This window comes from Hermetia illucens, chromosome 3 (genome assembly GCF_905115235.1).
Source record: "Hermetia illucens chromosome 3, iHerIll2.2.curated.20191125, whole genome shotgun sequence".
Taxonomy (NCBI): Eukaryota; Metazoa; Arthropoda; class Insecta; order Diptera; family Stratiomyidae; genus Hermetia; species Hermetia illucens.
The window spans coordinates 35,863,585-35,878,412 of NC_051851.1; the positions used below are offsets into that span (position 1 = coordinate 35,863,585).

The 14,828-nt window shown below is 43.2% G+C and overlaps 1 protein-coding gene across 9 annotated transcripts in view; it reads left to right on the forward strand.

The window, feature by feature from the left end:
- The window catches only part of LOC119651203 (collagen alpha chain CG42342), a 259,891-nt gene extending 245,849 nt beyond the window's left edge, over positions 1 to 14,042 (forward strand). For 7 of the 9 annotated variants that reach the window (XM_038054648.1, XM_038054646.1, XM_038054644.1 and 4 more), the window contains 4 exons: positions 6,579 to 6,632; positions 6,848 to 7,045; positions 12,960 to 13,340; positions 13,699 to 14,042. In XM_038054648.1, coding sequence (XP_037910576.1) covers positions 6,579 to 6,632; positions 6,848 to 7,045; positions 12,960 to 13,121 — 414 coding nt within the window. In that variant the 3' untranslated portion in view covers positions 13,122 to 13,340; positions 13,699 to 14,042. Of the gene's footprint in view, positions 1 to 6,578; positions 6,633 to 6,847; positions 7,046 to 12,959; positions 13,342 to 13,698 lie in introns of those variants that run through there. The other 2 variants (XM_038054645.1, XM_038054653.1) reach the window with 2 other exon arrangements.
- Positions 14,043 to 14,828: the final 786 nt, after the last annotated feature.

Below are 14,828 nucleotides of genomic sequence, written 5' to 3' on the forward strand. Positions count from 1 at the left end.
TGCAATTATAGGTGCTCTTTGTCCGCTGGAATTGACGGCTATTTCCATCTATGTGCAGTTGCATATGAAGTGCAAGGTCGTCTCTTCCTCCTACTCACATTGGCTGCATATAGCGGAAACTCCCACCCCATTTTTTTCCATATGGTAATTTAAGTGATAGTGTCAGGTAGGAGCTAACAGTGGCTAGTTGGATGCCAAAAGCTGGATCTGGTTTCAGCATTATGAATCCAGACCCTTCGCGAGTTAGTCTGGCAGCTTCATCAAGAACCACCCACATAAAGAATATTTCGTTTAGACGGCCAAGTTTCAGCAGCAACTGATGGCAACCCCACACCAATTAATTTGATATGTTGTCGTTGTTTAGTGCTGATAACGCTGCCCAGAACACCCGGACCTGGCCATTTTTGTCGCAAGCATTCTTCTGTTAACAATGAAATGGCGTATAGCTCCGCCTGGGATATGTTAATCATTTTTCCACCGGGTCGTGGCCACTAATCGACCGTTCTTCTTCTGGTGATTGCGATAGAGTACGTCTTTTGAAAGATAAATCTAGAAACCATATCATCAGCCGAATCAGAATTTCCAGATGGATGCATGGCCATATGAATGGGGAACATATTTTAGATAATTTCGAGTGCCGCGGTCGTTGTAGTGCTCATTGCTCCAGTAAGACTAAGGCAACCGACCCTTTGTATCTCAGCCAGCTGCTTCCTGCTATTAGTAAAGTTCAATCTCGGTCACCAGACGATGCATGCATAGATTATAGCTGTTTACATCCAATGAATCCGTTGCGGTGAAAGTTCCCAGGTCTTACCTATTGCAATCCTACAGAACCAGGATATGTGCTTCCACGTTAGCTTAGAGTCAAGATGTACTCCTAAATACTTGATTGGTTGCACCAGCTATATTTCCGTCCCTGCTAAAGTGGGTAGCGTGTTGCTGCCCCACCCTGTTCTTAGTGAACATAACTAGTCTGGTCTTCCTAGTGTTCACCGTGAGGCCACTACAGAGCCAACAACTGAAGCGGTCACGTACTGTGTCCACTACTTGCCAGTAATTAGTCATAGCAAGATATCCATTACCAGAACCTATAGCACAGGAGAGAGAACCTCTCCTTGTGGGCAGACCTCAAGTCATCCTCCCTTAATAGGCTTCTGGCCGACCAATATGTGAATTTTTTTCCACTCCAATATGTGAAGAATCCAACTGATTAACAGCGATCGGTTCCAAGCTGCCTTGCCGCGCCACAAATTGCCGGGAATAAGCTATAATTGAAGGCAAATTCGATGTCCATAAATGTGCCTAGGGCATATTCTACCTTAAAAACCGATTTACTAGTCTTTCCAGCCAGAAGCTTATTGCGCCCGTATGGTTTCCCTGGTTTCGGAATAAATATAACCTTCACATCATGGCAGTAGATTGGAATATATGCACGGCCTCCATTCCCTCTATTATTGCATTCGGGCCTGCAGACTTGCACCTATGGAAAGAGCTAAATGCCCGTTTTACTCTCTCCAGTGCAGGCTATATGCACATGTAGCCCTCAAGACTGCTGGAAAGTGCACTTCAAGTAAATGGTTTGCTGTTTTTTCACCGTTTATATGTAGAGAGATCTACAATATGTAAACGTAGATAACACAGTCCTGGCTACGTTCTTTGACAAGTCTCCGTTTCAGTTTTGAGGTTGTCTAAAGAGAGTCAGTCTCTTCGCAAAAGCGTCTAAATGATGATTATCTAGCCGATCTTATGCTCTTTTCTAGAGCTTTCTGTGCCTCTTTATTACGATTCCAGACTTCAGATTGAGGAGCATCCTTGTCGTTCTCCTCTGTTTTGCCAAATCCGAGTTCCACCATAATGTTTTAACCGTCTTTTTCTTGAGTGGACAGCTTTCCTGGAAAACTTCTCTCATACTAGTTGTGATCATCTGGGTTGTCTTTTCAATTTCAGCAATCGCATCCTTTAATCGCAACTTGAGCATTCAGTTCTATTTTATCTTTTTTCTTCAGCCTTTGTCCCGTTCACAAGCAGAGTCGGCTCGTCGTGATCGGTTTCGCCATTTGGCTCTATCGAATGCCTGATCTGCGTGCAATCTCGAGGCTTTAAAATCCTCATCCAGCGTATCCAGCCACCGTTGTTTAGGTCTGCCTTTTGGTCGTTTACCATCGACTTCAATGTTCAGATCAATCTTGGCAAGTGAATTCTCATTGGCACGGATTGCGTGACCATACCATCGAAGACGCCTCTCTCGCAATTTTTCCACGATCGGTGCACCCCATAAGGATCGCGGATATCCTCATTTCGGATGTAATCTGAACGTGTGACGCCACTAGTCCAAAGCAACATCTTCGTCTCCATTACCGCAAGACGCCGTTCATTGCCTTTTATAGTCGGTCAACACTTAGAACCATAGGGGGCGACAGGACGGACGATATTGCGGTAAATGTTGGATTTGAGACGTTCGTTGAACCATCGATCACAAAGAACACTAGTTGTGGAACGCCACTTCATCTAGGATGCGCTAATGCGGGAAGCAATTTCATAACGTTCTCCATTGGCTGATCGCGATGACCTGAGGTATTTAAATTGCTCAGTTCTGAGCAAATCACTGTTACTGACAGTGATTGTGCCTATTTCATGGAGAACGATCGTCAAAAATTCAGTTTCAGGTTGTACGAGATCATTTTTGCAATTGGACCCTAGGAAAACATGATCTGCATAAATCAGTGTATAGTGACGTTGGATAGCCCGTGTGACAGTGTCCATAACAAGACCAAAGAGGAGTCGTGAGAGGGCGCTTCCTTGATGAACACCATCAGGGACACGAAGCGGTTTTGATACTCCCGCCATAATGCGGATATATGTTGGCAGGATATATTCATGTTTTCCACAACCATATATCATCATATCATCACAAAAACACAAGGTTATGAATTATATTGAACTAAACCCGCATATCCCAAACAACTACCCAGCTTTAGTCTAGCTTTGACTCGCGGTTTAGTTCAATATAATTCGCAACCTTGTCGTGTTTTTGCGATGAAATAAAGGAGCGTTTTTCCACCTGTTTCCACTTTCGGTCACGCTGCTCCCAGGGCAGAGGTGACGCAACGTCTGAAGTGTGGCCAGCCCTAAATGCATTTTTCAATGTGCAGCCCCTGGATATACATATTTGTTTAAAGGACTGCAATAAGGGCAGCTCATAGACTAATTCGATGATTCAGAGCACCTAGTAGGGTAGGGGAAGTGGGTTAGTCTAGAATACATTGGCCCATTTTTATGGGTTTCTCTTCGCTACCTGTCTAACAAAATTTGGCTCATTTCCCATGGTAAGCGGGTTGTGCATTTTGAACTATTTGAAATTGTATGCCTGTTCCACGGTTTGTTCGAGATGGTTTAATGAATCGCTCAATTTCGAAGAACGCATCAAATGTAATCAGGCACATATTCAGCTTCCTTTTCTTCAACTTAACTGAAGGCGTATTGACAACCTCTATAGTGTTCTAGTCGTTCCTGATTAGGTTGGGTTAAGGCCCCTCGCTACTTCTGCTGCTTGATTAATGACACTCGTCATCGCCTAGAGTTTGTTGTTGTGTAACGAGGCGGTGCCTTTAGCACTTTTGGTTAAGGGGGCTCCGATAGTAATCTCCAGTAAAACGATTGCTGTCTGAAGGGCCCACTTCTCCAGAGACTTGTAGAGGAAATTGGCATTCTGCTTTCTTAGGGAAGTCATCTATCTTGTCTCATCATTGTTCACAAGCTGTGTTTCTCTAATTTTCCTATAATTATTCATCAATCCTCAACGGGGCAAAAACTGGTATCTGGTCTAGGCCTGGCTTAGTAAGGAATTCCAGGCACCCCGATTTTTCGCCGAGGTCCACAAATTCGATATCCCTAAAAGCTGTCTACCGTCCTGACCTACGCCATCGCTCCATCTCAGGCAGGGCCTACTTCATCTTCGTTCCGGGCTGGATCATCCTCATCCATACGGATTAGGTGACTCGCCCATCGCAACCTGTTGAGCCGCGTTTTATCCACAACCTGACGGTCGTGGTACCGCTCATAGATTTCGTCGTTATGTAAACTACGGAATCGTCCATCGTCATGTAGGGGGCCACAAATTCTTCGGAGCATTCTTCTCTTGAACGCTCTTGGCTGCGCAATTTTTTTGCTAAGAACCAAAGTTTCCGAGGAATACATAAAGACTGGCAAAATCATTGTCAGTACAGTAAGAGCTTTGACATTTGGAGCGAAACAGTTTTTGTAAGCTGAAATAGACTCTGTTGACAGACAACGATTGTGCGCGGATTCCATCGTCACAGCTGTTATCGGTTGTGATTTTCGACCCTAGATAGGAGAAATTTTCAACAGTCTCGAAGTTGTAGTCTCCTATCTTTATTGTTTTCGTTTGACCAGTGCGATTCGATGTGGTTCCTTCTTTGGTTTCTAGCGCTGACGTTGCCACCATATACTTCATCATCATCATCAACGGCGCAACAACCGGTATCCGGTCTAGGCCTGCCTTAATAAGGAACTCCAGACATCCCGGTTTTGCGCCGAGGTCCACCAATTCGATATCCCTAAAAGCTGTCTGGCGTCTTGACCCACGCCATCGCTCCATCTTAGGCAGGGTCTGCCTCGTCTTCTTTTTCTACCATAGATATTGCCCTTATAGACTTTCCGGGTGGAATCATCCTCATCCATACGGATTAAGTGACCCGCCCACCGTAACCTATTGAGCCGGATTTTATCCACAACCGGACGGTCATGGTATCGCTCATAGATTTCGTCATTGTGTAAGCTACGGAATCGTCCATCCTCATGTAGGGGGCCAACAATTCTTCGGACGATTCTTCTCTCGAACGCGGCCAAGAGTTCGCAATTTTTCTTGCTAAGAACCCAAGTTTCCGAGGAATACATGAGGACTGGCAAGATCATAGTCTTGTACAGTAAGAGATTTGACCTTATGGTGAGACGTTTCGAGCGGAACAGTCTTTGTAAGCTGAAATAGGCTCTGCTGGCTGACAACAACCGTGCACGGATTTCATCATCGTAGTTGTTATCAGTTGTGATTTTCGACCCTAGATAGGAGAAATCGTCAACGGTCTCAAAGTTGTATTCTCCTATCCTTATTCTTGTTCGTGTTTGTGTTTGACCAGTGCGGTTTGATGTTGTTGGTTGATTCGTCTTCGGTGCTGACGTTGCCACCATATATTTTGTCTTGCCTTCATTGATGTGCAGCCCAAGATCTCGCGCCTCCTGCTCGATCTGGATGAAGGCAGTTTGTACATCTCGGGTGGTTCTTCCCATGATGTCGATATCGTCAGCATAGGCCAGTAGTTGGGTGGACTTGAAGAGGATCGTACCTCTTGCATTTACCTCGGCATCACGGATCACTTTCTCGAGGGCCAGGTTAAAGAGGACGCATGATAGCGCATCCCCTTGTCGCAGACAAGGGTACTTCGTGCCTTCATTAATGTACAGCCCGAGATCTCGTGCCGCCTGCTCGATTTGAAGGTAGACTGTACATCTCGGGTTGTTCTTCCCATAATATTAGTATTGCCTGCGTAAGCCAATAGTTGGGTGGACTTGAAGAGGATGGTGCCTCTTGCACCTGCATCGCAAATCACTTTCTCCGGGGCCAGAGAGAAGATCACGCATGATATGGCATCTCCTTGTCTTAGAAGGTGGTTGACGTTGAAAGGTCTGCAGAGTGATCCTGCTGCTTTTATCTGGCCTCGCACATTAGTCAGGGTCGCCTAGTCAGTCTATTTAATTTCATCAGGATATCGAATTCTCTCATGGCCTTTTACAGTTTTACCCCGACTATGCTGTCACAGGCGGATTTAAAGTCGATGAAATGATGGTGAAACTGATGGCCATCACTTATCACAATATTCATCACTATTTGACCAAAAAATCGTCTTATTATCAGTGATTATTTCTAGTCAACACTCAGAGCTAAAAATTACCCTTATTTTTCTGTGACCTCACTGCAAACAGCACTTTTCGAACACAAGTTACAGGTAAAACATTCAAAAACGTGGTATCCCTTGTCTAACACTATGAACTTGGTCTAATAGGGCATTCAATTAATTATTCCTTCCATTCAAATTTGGCACTGCTTGGGGTTTCTCAAAATGAGGTTCTGTGAATTTATACCTATTTCTATGCGGCTCAAAATATCGTCAGAACAAAGATTAAAACTGTGGACTAGGCCACAGTTCAAAATCACGAAACTTTATTAGCTTTTTGGGTACTCCCTTCCATGTCCCTTTGTGGTGAATTGAAAACTACCTAAATTGATTTAAAGTTACATATCCTGACTCAAAGCAAGTTTTACGCATATCTTTACAAGCATTATTGGAGCGTACTCATAGGAATATGATAGACAAAGAAAAAATGTCAAAGATAATGAAAATTCAACTTTCAATCTTGGCACTAACGTAGAACCTACATAAATCCCAAAAACAGGGAACTTGCGATTTCCTGTAAGACCTATCTTTTTTCTGGTATATTAACTCACCAAGTTGAGTTTAAAAGTTTGAAGTTATTCTAATCTAATAATCGCTTTCATATAGGGTGCACAAGGCGAGACTGGACAAAAGGGAGAACGTGGGGATCCTGGCTTACCAGTAAGTTTAGCAAATATCTTCATCGAAACTTTAACTTTCAAGAATTTCCGATTCAATCCCGTTTCTTTTATTGAATAACCATCTCCTTTCCTACCCTCCCAGCCACCTAAGACAATTTCTACCCACTTACTTGCCTGGACTTTTGTCTATCTTACCGAAACGAAATAGCGTAGAGTAAATTTAATGAAATTTTAATTTATACTTTTTACCCGAAGGGTACAGATGGGATTCCCGGTCAAGAAGGACCGCGCGGTGAAAAAGGCTCAAAAGGTGATCCCGGACCGACTGGCAAACGTGGGCGGAAGGGAGATAGAGGCGATAAGGGTGAACAGGGCGTTCCTGGACTAGACGCTCCTTGTCCTTTGGGTTCAGATGGACTTCCTCTACCTGGATGCGGATGGCGACCCCCAAAAGTAAGTTAAATGTATAATATTAAGGGTGCGTTAAGGTAAATGGTGTTTTTTGCTACTTTATATATTTATTCTAATTGGTGAACTTGTTCCTCGAAATTGTAATGTAAATTCTAATAGACACAAAGTAATTTATTTCCTAACAGAGTTAAATGGGGATCTGCAATGGAGTAATGTATGTAGACTTGGGCGAGGAAAATTGGAAATTACATAATGAATTATTTCAAGATTCTAAGGCAAAATAATAACTCCCCTTCACCAGTTTTAGTCCTTTGGTTGTAGCCAATGCATGTAGCACTAAAGCTTTGGTATGCACACACAGTTATGCTATTTATTCGTAAGTATGGCACTGCAGTAATGGATGACGCCTGTTCAATCTGAAATAGGCAGATTCCAGGCAGCCTAATTTCTATCAGGTGTAAAACCTTTTTTTTATTTTTCCTTCCCATTCTTGCTGTTAATGTTGTTCATCATCCGAAACCCAAGACAAAAATTCCAAATTCTAAAATTTTTCGGAATGCCGAAACTAACTCAGGAAAAATGTTAATGTTGACCTCTAGATGTTAGCATCATCATCATCATCATCAACGGCGCAACAACCGATATCCAGTCTAGGCCTGCCTTAATAAGGAACTCCAGACATCCCGGTTTTGCACCAGTTTGATATCCCTAGAAGCTGTCTGGCATCCTGACCTACGTCATTGCTCCATCTCAGGGTGGATCTACCTCATCTCCTTCTTCCACCATAGATATTGCCCTTATAGACTTTCCGGGCTGGATCACCTCATCCATATGGATTAAGTGACCCGCCAACCGCGACCTATTGAGCCAGATTTGATCCAAAACCTATCGCGCCGGTTGCTCGATCTGGATGAAGGCAGTTTGTACGTCTCGGGTCATTCTTCCCATGCAGTCGATATCGTCAGCATAGACCAGTATTTGAGTGAACTTAAAGAGAATCGTACCCCTTTGCATTTACCTCAGCATCACGGATCACTTTCCCGAAGGCCAGGTTAAAGAGGACGCATGATAGGTCATCCCCTTGTCGTAGACCGTTGTTGATGTCGAATGGTCTTAAGGGTGATCCTGCTGCTTTTGTCTTTTTCTTATCAATTTCGTCGACGAAAAGATGGTGCAACTGATGTCCATATTCCAACAGTTTTTCCATTGCTTACCGCAGAGAGAAAATCTGATCTGTTGCTGATTTGCCTGGAGTGAAGCCAATAATATTCTGGACGTATCAGGCTATCCGGTCTAGCAAGATAGATGAGAATATCTTATAGATGGTACTCAGCAACGTAATACCTCTATAATTGCTGCACTGTCATATCTCCCTTTTTATGTATGAGACAAATAATGCCTCGTTGCCAATCGTCAGGCATTGATTCGCTGTCCCACACTTTGAACACAAGTTGATGAACCACTTAGTGTAATTGGTCGCCTCCATATTTAACTAACTCAGCTGTAATTTCATCGACTCGTGGCGACCTATGATTTTTAAGCGGATGAATTGCACGGACTGTTTCTCCTATACTTGGTGGTGGCAGTATTTGTCCGACCTCCAACTCGCCGATATTCTGTTTGTTGGCCAGTTCATCAAAATACTTAACCCATCGCTCCAATATTCCCATTCTGTCGGAAATCAGATTTCCCTCTTTGTCTCAGCAGGATGAGCGTCGAAGCTTCATCCTGCTGATTCGTTTGTAAAACTTGCGCGCCTGTTGCGGTTGCTCCCTGTACTTTTCTAGTTCACAGACTTATTGGTTCTCCCAGGCTTCCTTTTTCCGTCTGTGAAGTCGCTTCTCCGTTCGAAAGAGTGCGTGACAAGTCTATGCGCGTGCCCGCGTTTTTCCGGCTTTTTTTGCGGCTGGGACCAAGTATGCTTGTGGCCGTATCAATGATAACGTTCTTCAGGTCACTGTGAAGATCATTTGTCGATACCTCATCTCCAGGACATCTGTTGGCTGCGGCTATTGCGGCATCTATTTCCCCTTAAAGAAGTTACGGAGGGCTGTGTTGTGAATAGCTTCAGTATTCACTTTTACCTGATTGTCAGAGGGGAAACTAGGTAGAGCACCATGCCAACGAGATAATGATCCGGGTCTATATTGGCCAGACATTCATCAAGGCTGATAGGTGGCGGCGTTCGATTAACACGTGGTCAAGTTGGTTAAAAGTGGTTCCGTCCGGAGAGGCCCGTGTTTGTTTGTGAACGACTTTCCGCGCCAACCAGGTACTTCCAACAACCATTCCGTGTGACACTGATAATTGAATAATCCGCAGTCCGTCATCATTGGTATCCTTATGTAAGCTATGGGAGCCAACGCATCGCCTAAATATGGGCTCCGTCCCTATTGGCCTGTTAAAATTTCCAAGTATGATTTTGATATCATATCTAGGACAGGCTCGAAGCCTGGGTCCACTCAACTGCCCCGTAAAAGGTATTCTTCTCTGACTCTACAGACTCCTTCGTAAATTTGCCTCGCAAGCGCAGAATGCATAGCCTTTCGTTTAAGTTTTCAAAGCCGATAACAGCAGATTTTTTTTTTTTCGTTGACTTACAAAACCTACTCCGACCACATGGTTTAGTGAATGGCCACTATAATATATGGTGTAGTGGTTCTTCTTCAGGAAACCAGTCTCTATCCAACACATTTCCTGTAAGGCTATTACATTAGCCCTATATTGGGACAGGGTATCGACTAGCTGCTTGGCAGTTCCATCTCTGTACAGGAAGCACACGTGCCATTAGAAAATGCGCAAGTCGTTATTCCGTTGTCGTTGTCGGGTTCGTCGTTGTAAAGTCAATCCTGTCTGGGGCTCCTTCTGTGGCTTCGAAACGAGCTGTTTTCCATGTAGGGTTGTCAGTCCTACCCACCCCCAACCTGGAGCACCAATTGGTACAATTTGTCCCGATTTTATGCGCGGGAGACTCGCCTTCGTCCTTCTCCATCTGCAGCTCTTCGTTAAAAAAGAGCTCCAAGTGGTCAGCACGTGTAGGTGGAGATAGGGTTTGGTAGCAGAGCTGTTGGTGTTGGTTCAGCAAGTGTTTCCCAGGTTTTTTGGTCCATCGTGGGTACCAATCTACCTTTCGCCTTGGGACCTATACTACCCTGTGACCACCTGATAACGCTGTGATAAATCAAAAATTTAGCTTCAACCAAACTTAGACTTGAACTCTGGCGAATTTACATTCAATATAATTCATACCTACATTATGGTTGCAATTATAGGTATATAAGACAGCATTTATCATCTACGAACTGCTACGGTCACGTAGCTGATGTTATTATTTCCATTCACAAATCCACTAATCCAGGTTCCTTTTTTATTGCTTATATCATGATTTGACGTCGGATATCAGTCGGCTCAACTGTGAATGCGTACCTGAGTCAAATCAGGGTAATAATCTGCGGCGAGCGCAGCGCTGACCACATTGCCTCCTACAGTGTACTGTAGTGTACCGTTACGGTCTTGAATGAAGTGCTCTAATACACTTGAAGGCCCTGATCCAATATGGATTGTTGAGCCAGCGATTATTATTATTTATCACAATCTCGGCAGATGCCGGATTTCACCTAATACTAGCACTAAGTGCCAAGCATTTAGGCTCGGACGATCCTACCTACTTAAAAACTAAAGGAGCGCTGGTGGTAGTGGCCGGTGGTAGGTCCATGGGAGAATCCGTCGAGTACTTCCCGCAACATCGAGAACGTATGCAGAATTGTGTACTTCTGCATGGTTTGAACCAGACTGTGCGAAAGTCCCAGGACATCAAGGGAAGCCGTGAAGGATTTACGTACAACACCTGTAGCTGACAATGTTATGGGAACTACAACCACACCGAGACGCCAAGTTTCTTTGATTTCCCGAGCCAGTGGTTCATAGTTCACCTTCTTCTCCACGTATTTCCGTTCGATGTTCCGATTATGGAGGATAACAACATCAATTATATACGCGGAGCGACCCGTCTTGTCAACTAACAGTACGTCAGGCTTGTTATGTGGAGTATGGCGATCAGTCAGAGCTTGCCGTTCCCAATACATGCTGTAAGCAGAACTATCAAGTACTACTTGCGGCTCATATCGGTAAACCGGGCATGTTCCCGTGATCAGCCCATGCTTGTGTGCAAGGTTTTAGTGGATAACCTTACCTACAGCATTATGCCTGGTGATGTATTGCACTGGTGCCATAACAGTACAGCCAGAAATGAGATAGTCCAACGTCTCTAACGCCGAACTACACATTCTGCACTCGTCGTCCTCCACCCGTTCTTTCACGATGAGCTTTTTGTAAGCTCGGGTGGCGACCACGCTGTCCTGAATGCCATACATGAACCCCTCCGTCCCTGGAAAGAGCTCCCCAGTACACAGCCATCTGTTCAACAAATGCAAATCGACAAATGGCTCCCAAAGACAATTCACGTGTTTACCGTGCATTGCCTTCGACTTCCATTCATCGATCCGCGCTTGGTCCGACTTCATCCCACTTAGAGGAATGAAAGATCGATCCTTCAAGTTAAGTGGAGTTAGACCACAGTCTACCTTACAGACAGCCGCATGCAAAGGACTTGCTTGCTCTTTGTTGTAAAAATAAGCGCGCAGCGAGTCGACATGGCGATGATGTTGTGCCACCACGTCAACCACGCCCCTACCTCCGATGTCACGAGGTAGGTTCATCCGCTCTGCGGCACAGTTTGGATAACACATTCGGAATTTGGACATAGTTGTCCGTATCCGCCGCTGGAGTGGGTCAGTTCGCACTTAGCACGTAGGCCATACTTTATTGCAAAGCCATGCCCTCTAGCATCATTCCGTAGCCATGAAATGGGGTTCAGTGCCACACAAAGAAAAGGAACTCATCGAAAAATAAGGGACTCAACGAATCCCCCTCGAAGATGCCCCTCCGTATACGGATGGGCTCGGAGGTATTAGCACGCTTAGTTGTACGAACTGATAAGGTGGTATGCCACCCTTCCATGACTGTCGCCAAAAACTTTATTAGTTTCGGATCAATGCGATACAGATGTAGGACACAATCGAAAGCCTTTGCATAATCGATATCGCAACTGAAGAGGTTTCTTTGACCTCTAGAGTGCTTGTCCCACAACAAGCTAGTCAATAATGTGTTGCTCTTTGCAACCCCTTCACCCAATTCGGCAGCCCTTCTGCTCCTCGGACAGAATGTTGTTGGCCTCGAGGTGAGCCTTGATCCTTTCACTAATAATGGACATTATAAATATGTAGAGGGCTATTAAGCAAGTAATCGGTTGTGTGTCTGCGGGGTCCTGCACCGTGTCCTTAGGGATAAGGTAGGTAATCCCCGCAGTGAGCAAGGGTGGAAATTCATCCGGGCGACTCATGACCTGGTTTATACTGTGTGCCAACCGAATGTGTGCGCTGGTAAATTTCTTATACTACAAATTCAGCACCCGATCCAGTCCTGGGCCCCTCCAGTTCTCCGAACTGTTTATAGCTTGTCGAACTTCCTCCAGCTCTGTTGGGATTCGTTGCGAGATCTGCTCCGAAATCACTATTTCTGGTTAATAGAAGTATCTTACATTCCATCACTAGTTCTGAATTCTACTGATCTAAGAAAGAAAAATATTTTTCACCCACGAAATTAGGGTATGCGCCAGTATTTGAAAATGTAGCCAGATCTAAGGAATAGGCTAGAATAAATTTTTTGAAATATTTCACTTTACAGGCTGAATTTTAGTCATCAAGAGCACATAAAATTATACTTCCACACATCCAAGCTACATCTGCATACATTCAAACTATAACTACTAACCTCAACTGCATTCATTTAAGGCTACACAAATTACAAGTAGAGCTACTCACAACCCGCTTTTAATTTAAAACCTAACAAACTTTTTCGTATTGTTGTCGTTGTATGTATTGTTATTGTTTATTAGGAGCCCGTGATATCTGCACCTATACACAAAGACTACTTACCCGATGTAACGGCACCGGACAATGAGAGTGATTACGAGCACGAAGATGAGGAAGAAGATCCTGGTGATGCCGAAGAAGAGTACGATGAGCTCTATCAGGATAATATCCATCATTCCGACTAGTTCAAAGTGCAATTAATAATGAAAAAGATGAGATCCGTACACCAGAAAGATTACAAAACTAGGAATATGATGCCATAGCGTCCAATTAGTCAATAGAAAACCAGACCAGATTGAAAAAAAAAGATCCAATTGCGGACTGCACTCGCTCGAAACATCCTTGGCTTATCTACCTCCATACTAACATCACAATTTCAACCGCCCGATAACTGTTTCACAAAAGTGCGTAAATACTAATGTGCAGTAATTTAGGATTAAGAATTAGCGCAAAAAGCATGACTTCACTGGAATTAACTTTTTATTTGCAAAACTATCTGGTATCTTCAGAGAATGCTGAATGTCCTAATTTTCCCCTAGTTCTGTCAAAGAAGATACCAAATAAAAATTGCAAAACCCTAACGAAATATTTGGAATTTATTCATAAGTATATGTATTGATTATTTGGTATCATGTTTCCTATATGTCCTACACATGGCTGTCCTTGTATAATATACGCATTACATAAAACATGCATCCTCAGCCCGAATTCGTCAAGAACACCAAGCTATTGCTCTCAAAACGGCCAACTCTTCTCTTTCAGGAAAAAATAATGGACTGGCTTCATGAATTGCAGAATTTACAGAACTAGCGCAACTAAACCGCAAAAGGATACCCAACTACCCAAAATCTGTTATGAAGGAAGATACTTTTCGCCCCGACCGAAATATATCACCTCCCCCCACGGCCATATCTACGAAACGAGATGGACAACTATAGATACAACTGACAACTATAGATACAACTGGGTCCCGATTTGTATACCAGACAACAAGCACGACAACATACCAATGATTCAATTCTACATTAAATTATTTAAATGAACGACCTCCTTCGCTGATATTGTTATTATTTCCTTTTCATTAACTTAAGTATTTTGTTAATAAACAAAAGAAAAAAAATATTTTCATTATAAGGAACTTTGCGTTACTGCGGAAGTTGTAATATTTATCAGATAGTCGAATTGCAGACCAAAATACAATTACATTTAATTTATGTATTATTTTTTTAACGAATTATGCGTTATTTAGCCAACAAGTGAAGGGAACCGCAAGTGAATGCTGGGAACACAAATAGCAGTGAATTAATTTTAGTGCCTAATGAAATGTGTATAAAAATGTTTTGATATTAATGCAATTAGTAATATAATGTGAAATAAAATATATTATTGATAGTAAAATTTGGGTTAATTATTTTCAAGTTTGGTAAAGCAAATTCTTCTCCAAATCCATTTACCCTCTGTCTGTCAAATTTACACGAAATTGGCTAATATTATATATTACCATGAAATTGGGTTGAAGTAAACTGGATTAGCCAAACATACAACATACAAATAACAACAACAAGCAGCAAAGACACCTCAGAGGAAGTAGATAAGCAGAAAATCCCCTTAGCCCCTATTCAGACTTGGCCCCCCCACAATATATTACATCTCCTCCAGACAAAAATCTTAGAAATCATCCGCTATCTGCGTCAATTTAATATTTCTCTCTAATCCGAAGATTTCCCTGTGAACACCTTCCTTGAACTCACCTTTTAAAAACTCATCTAAGGATCCCTTTATCGTCTGAGGATCCGATTATGCAGTTGTGAAATTTGAACAAAATAGATGCGATCAGGTCGTCAATGAATCAATCCTTCGATCCTCCTTCACTATGACATTCAATAAATCTC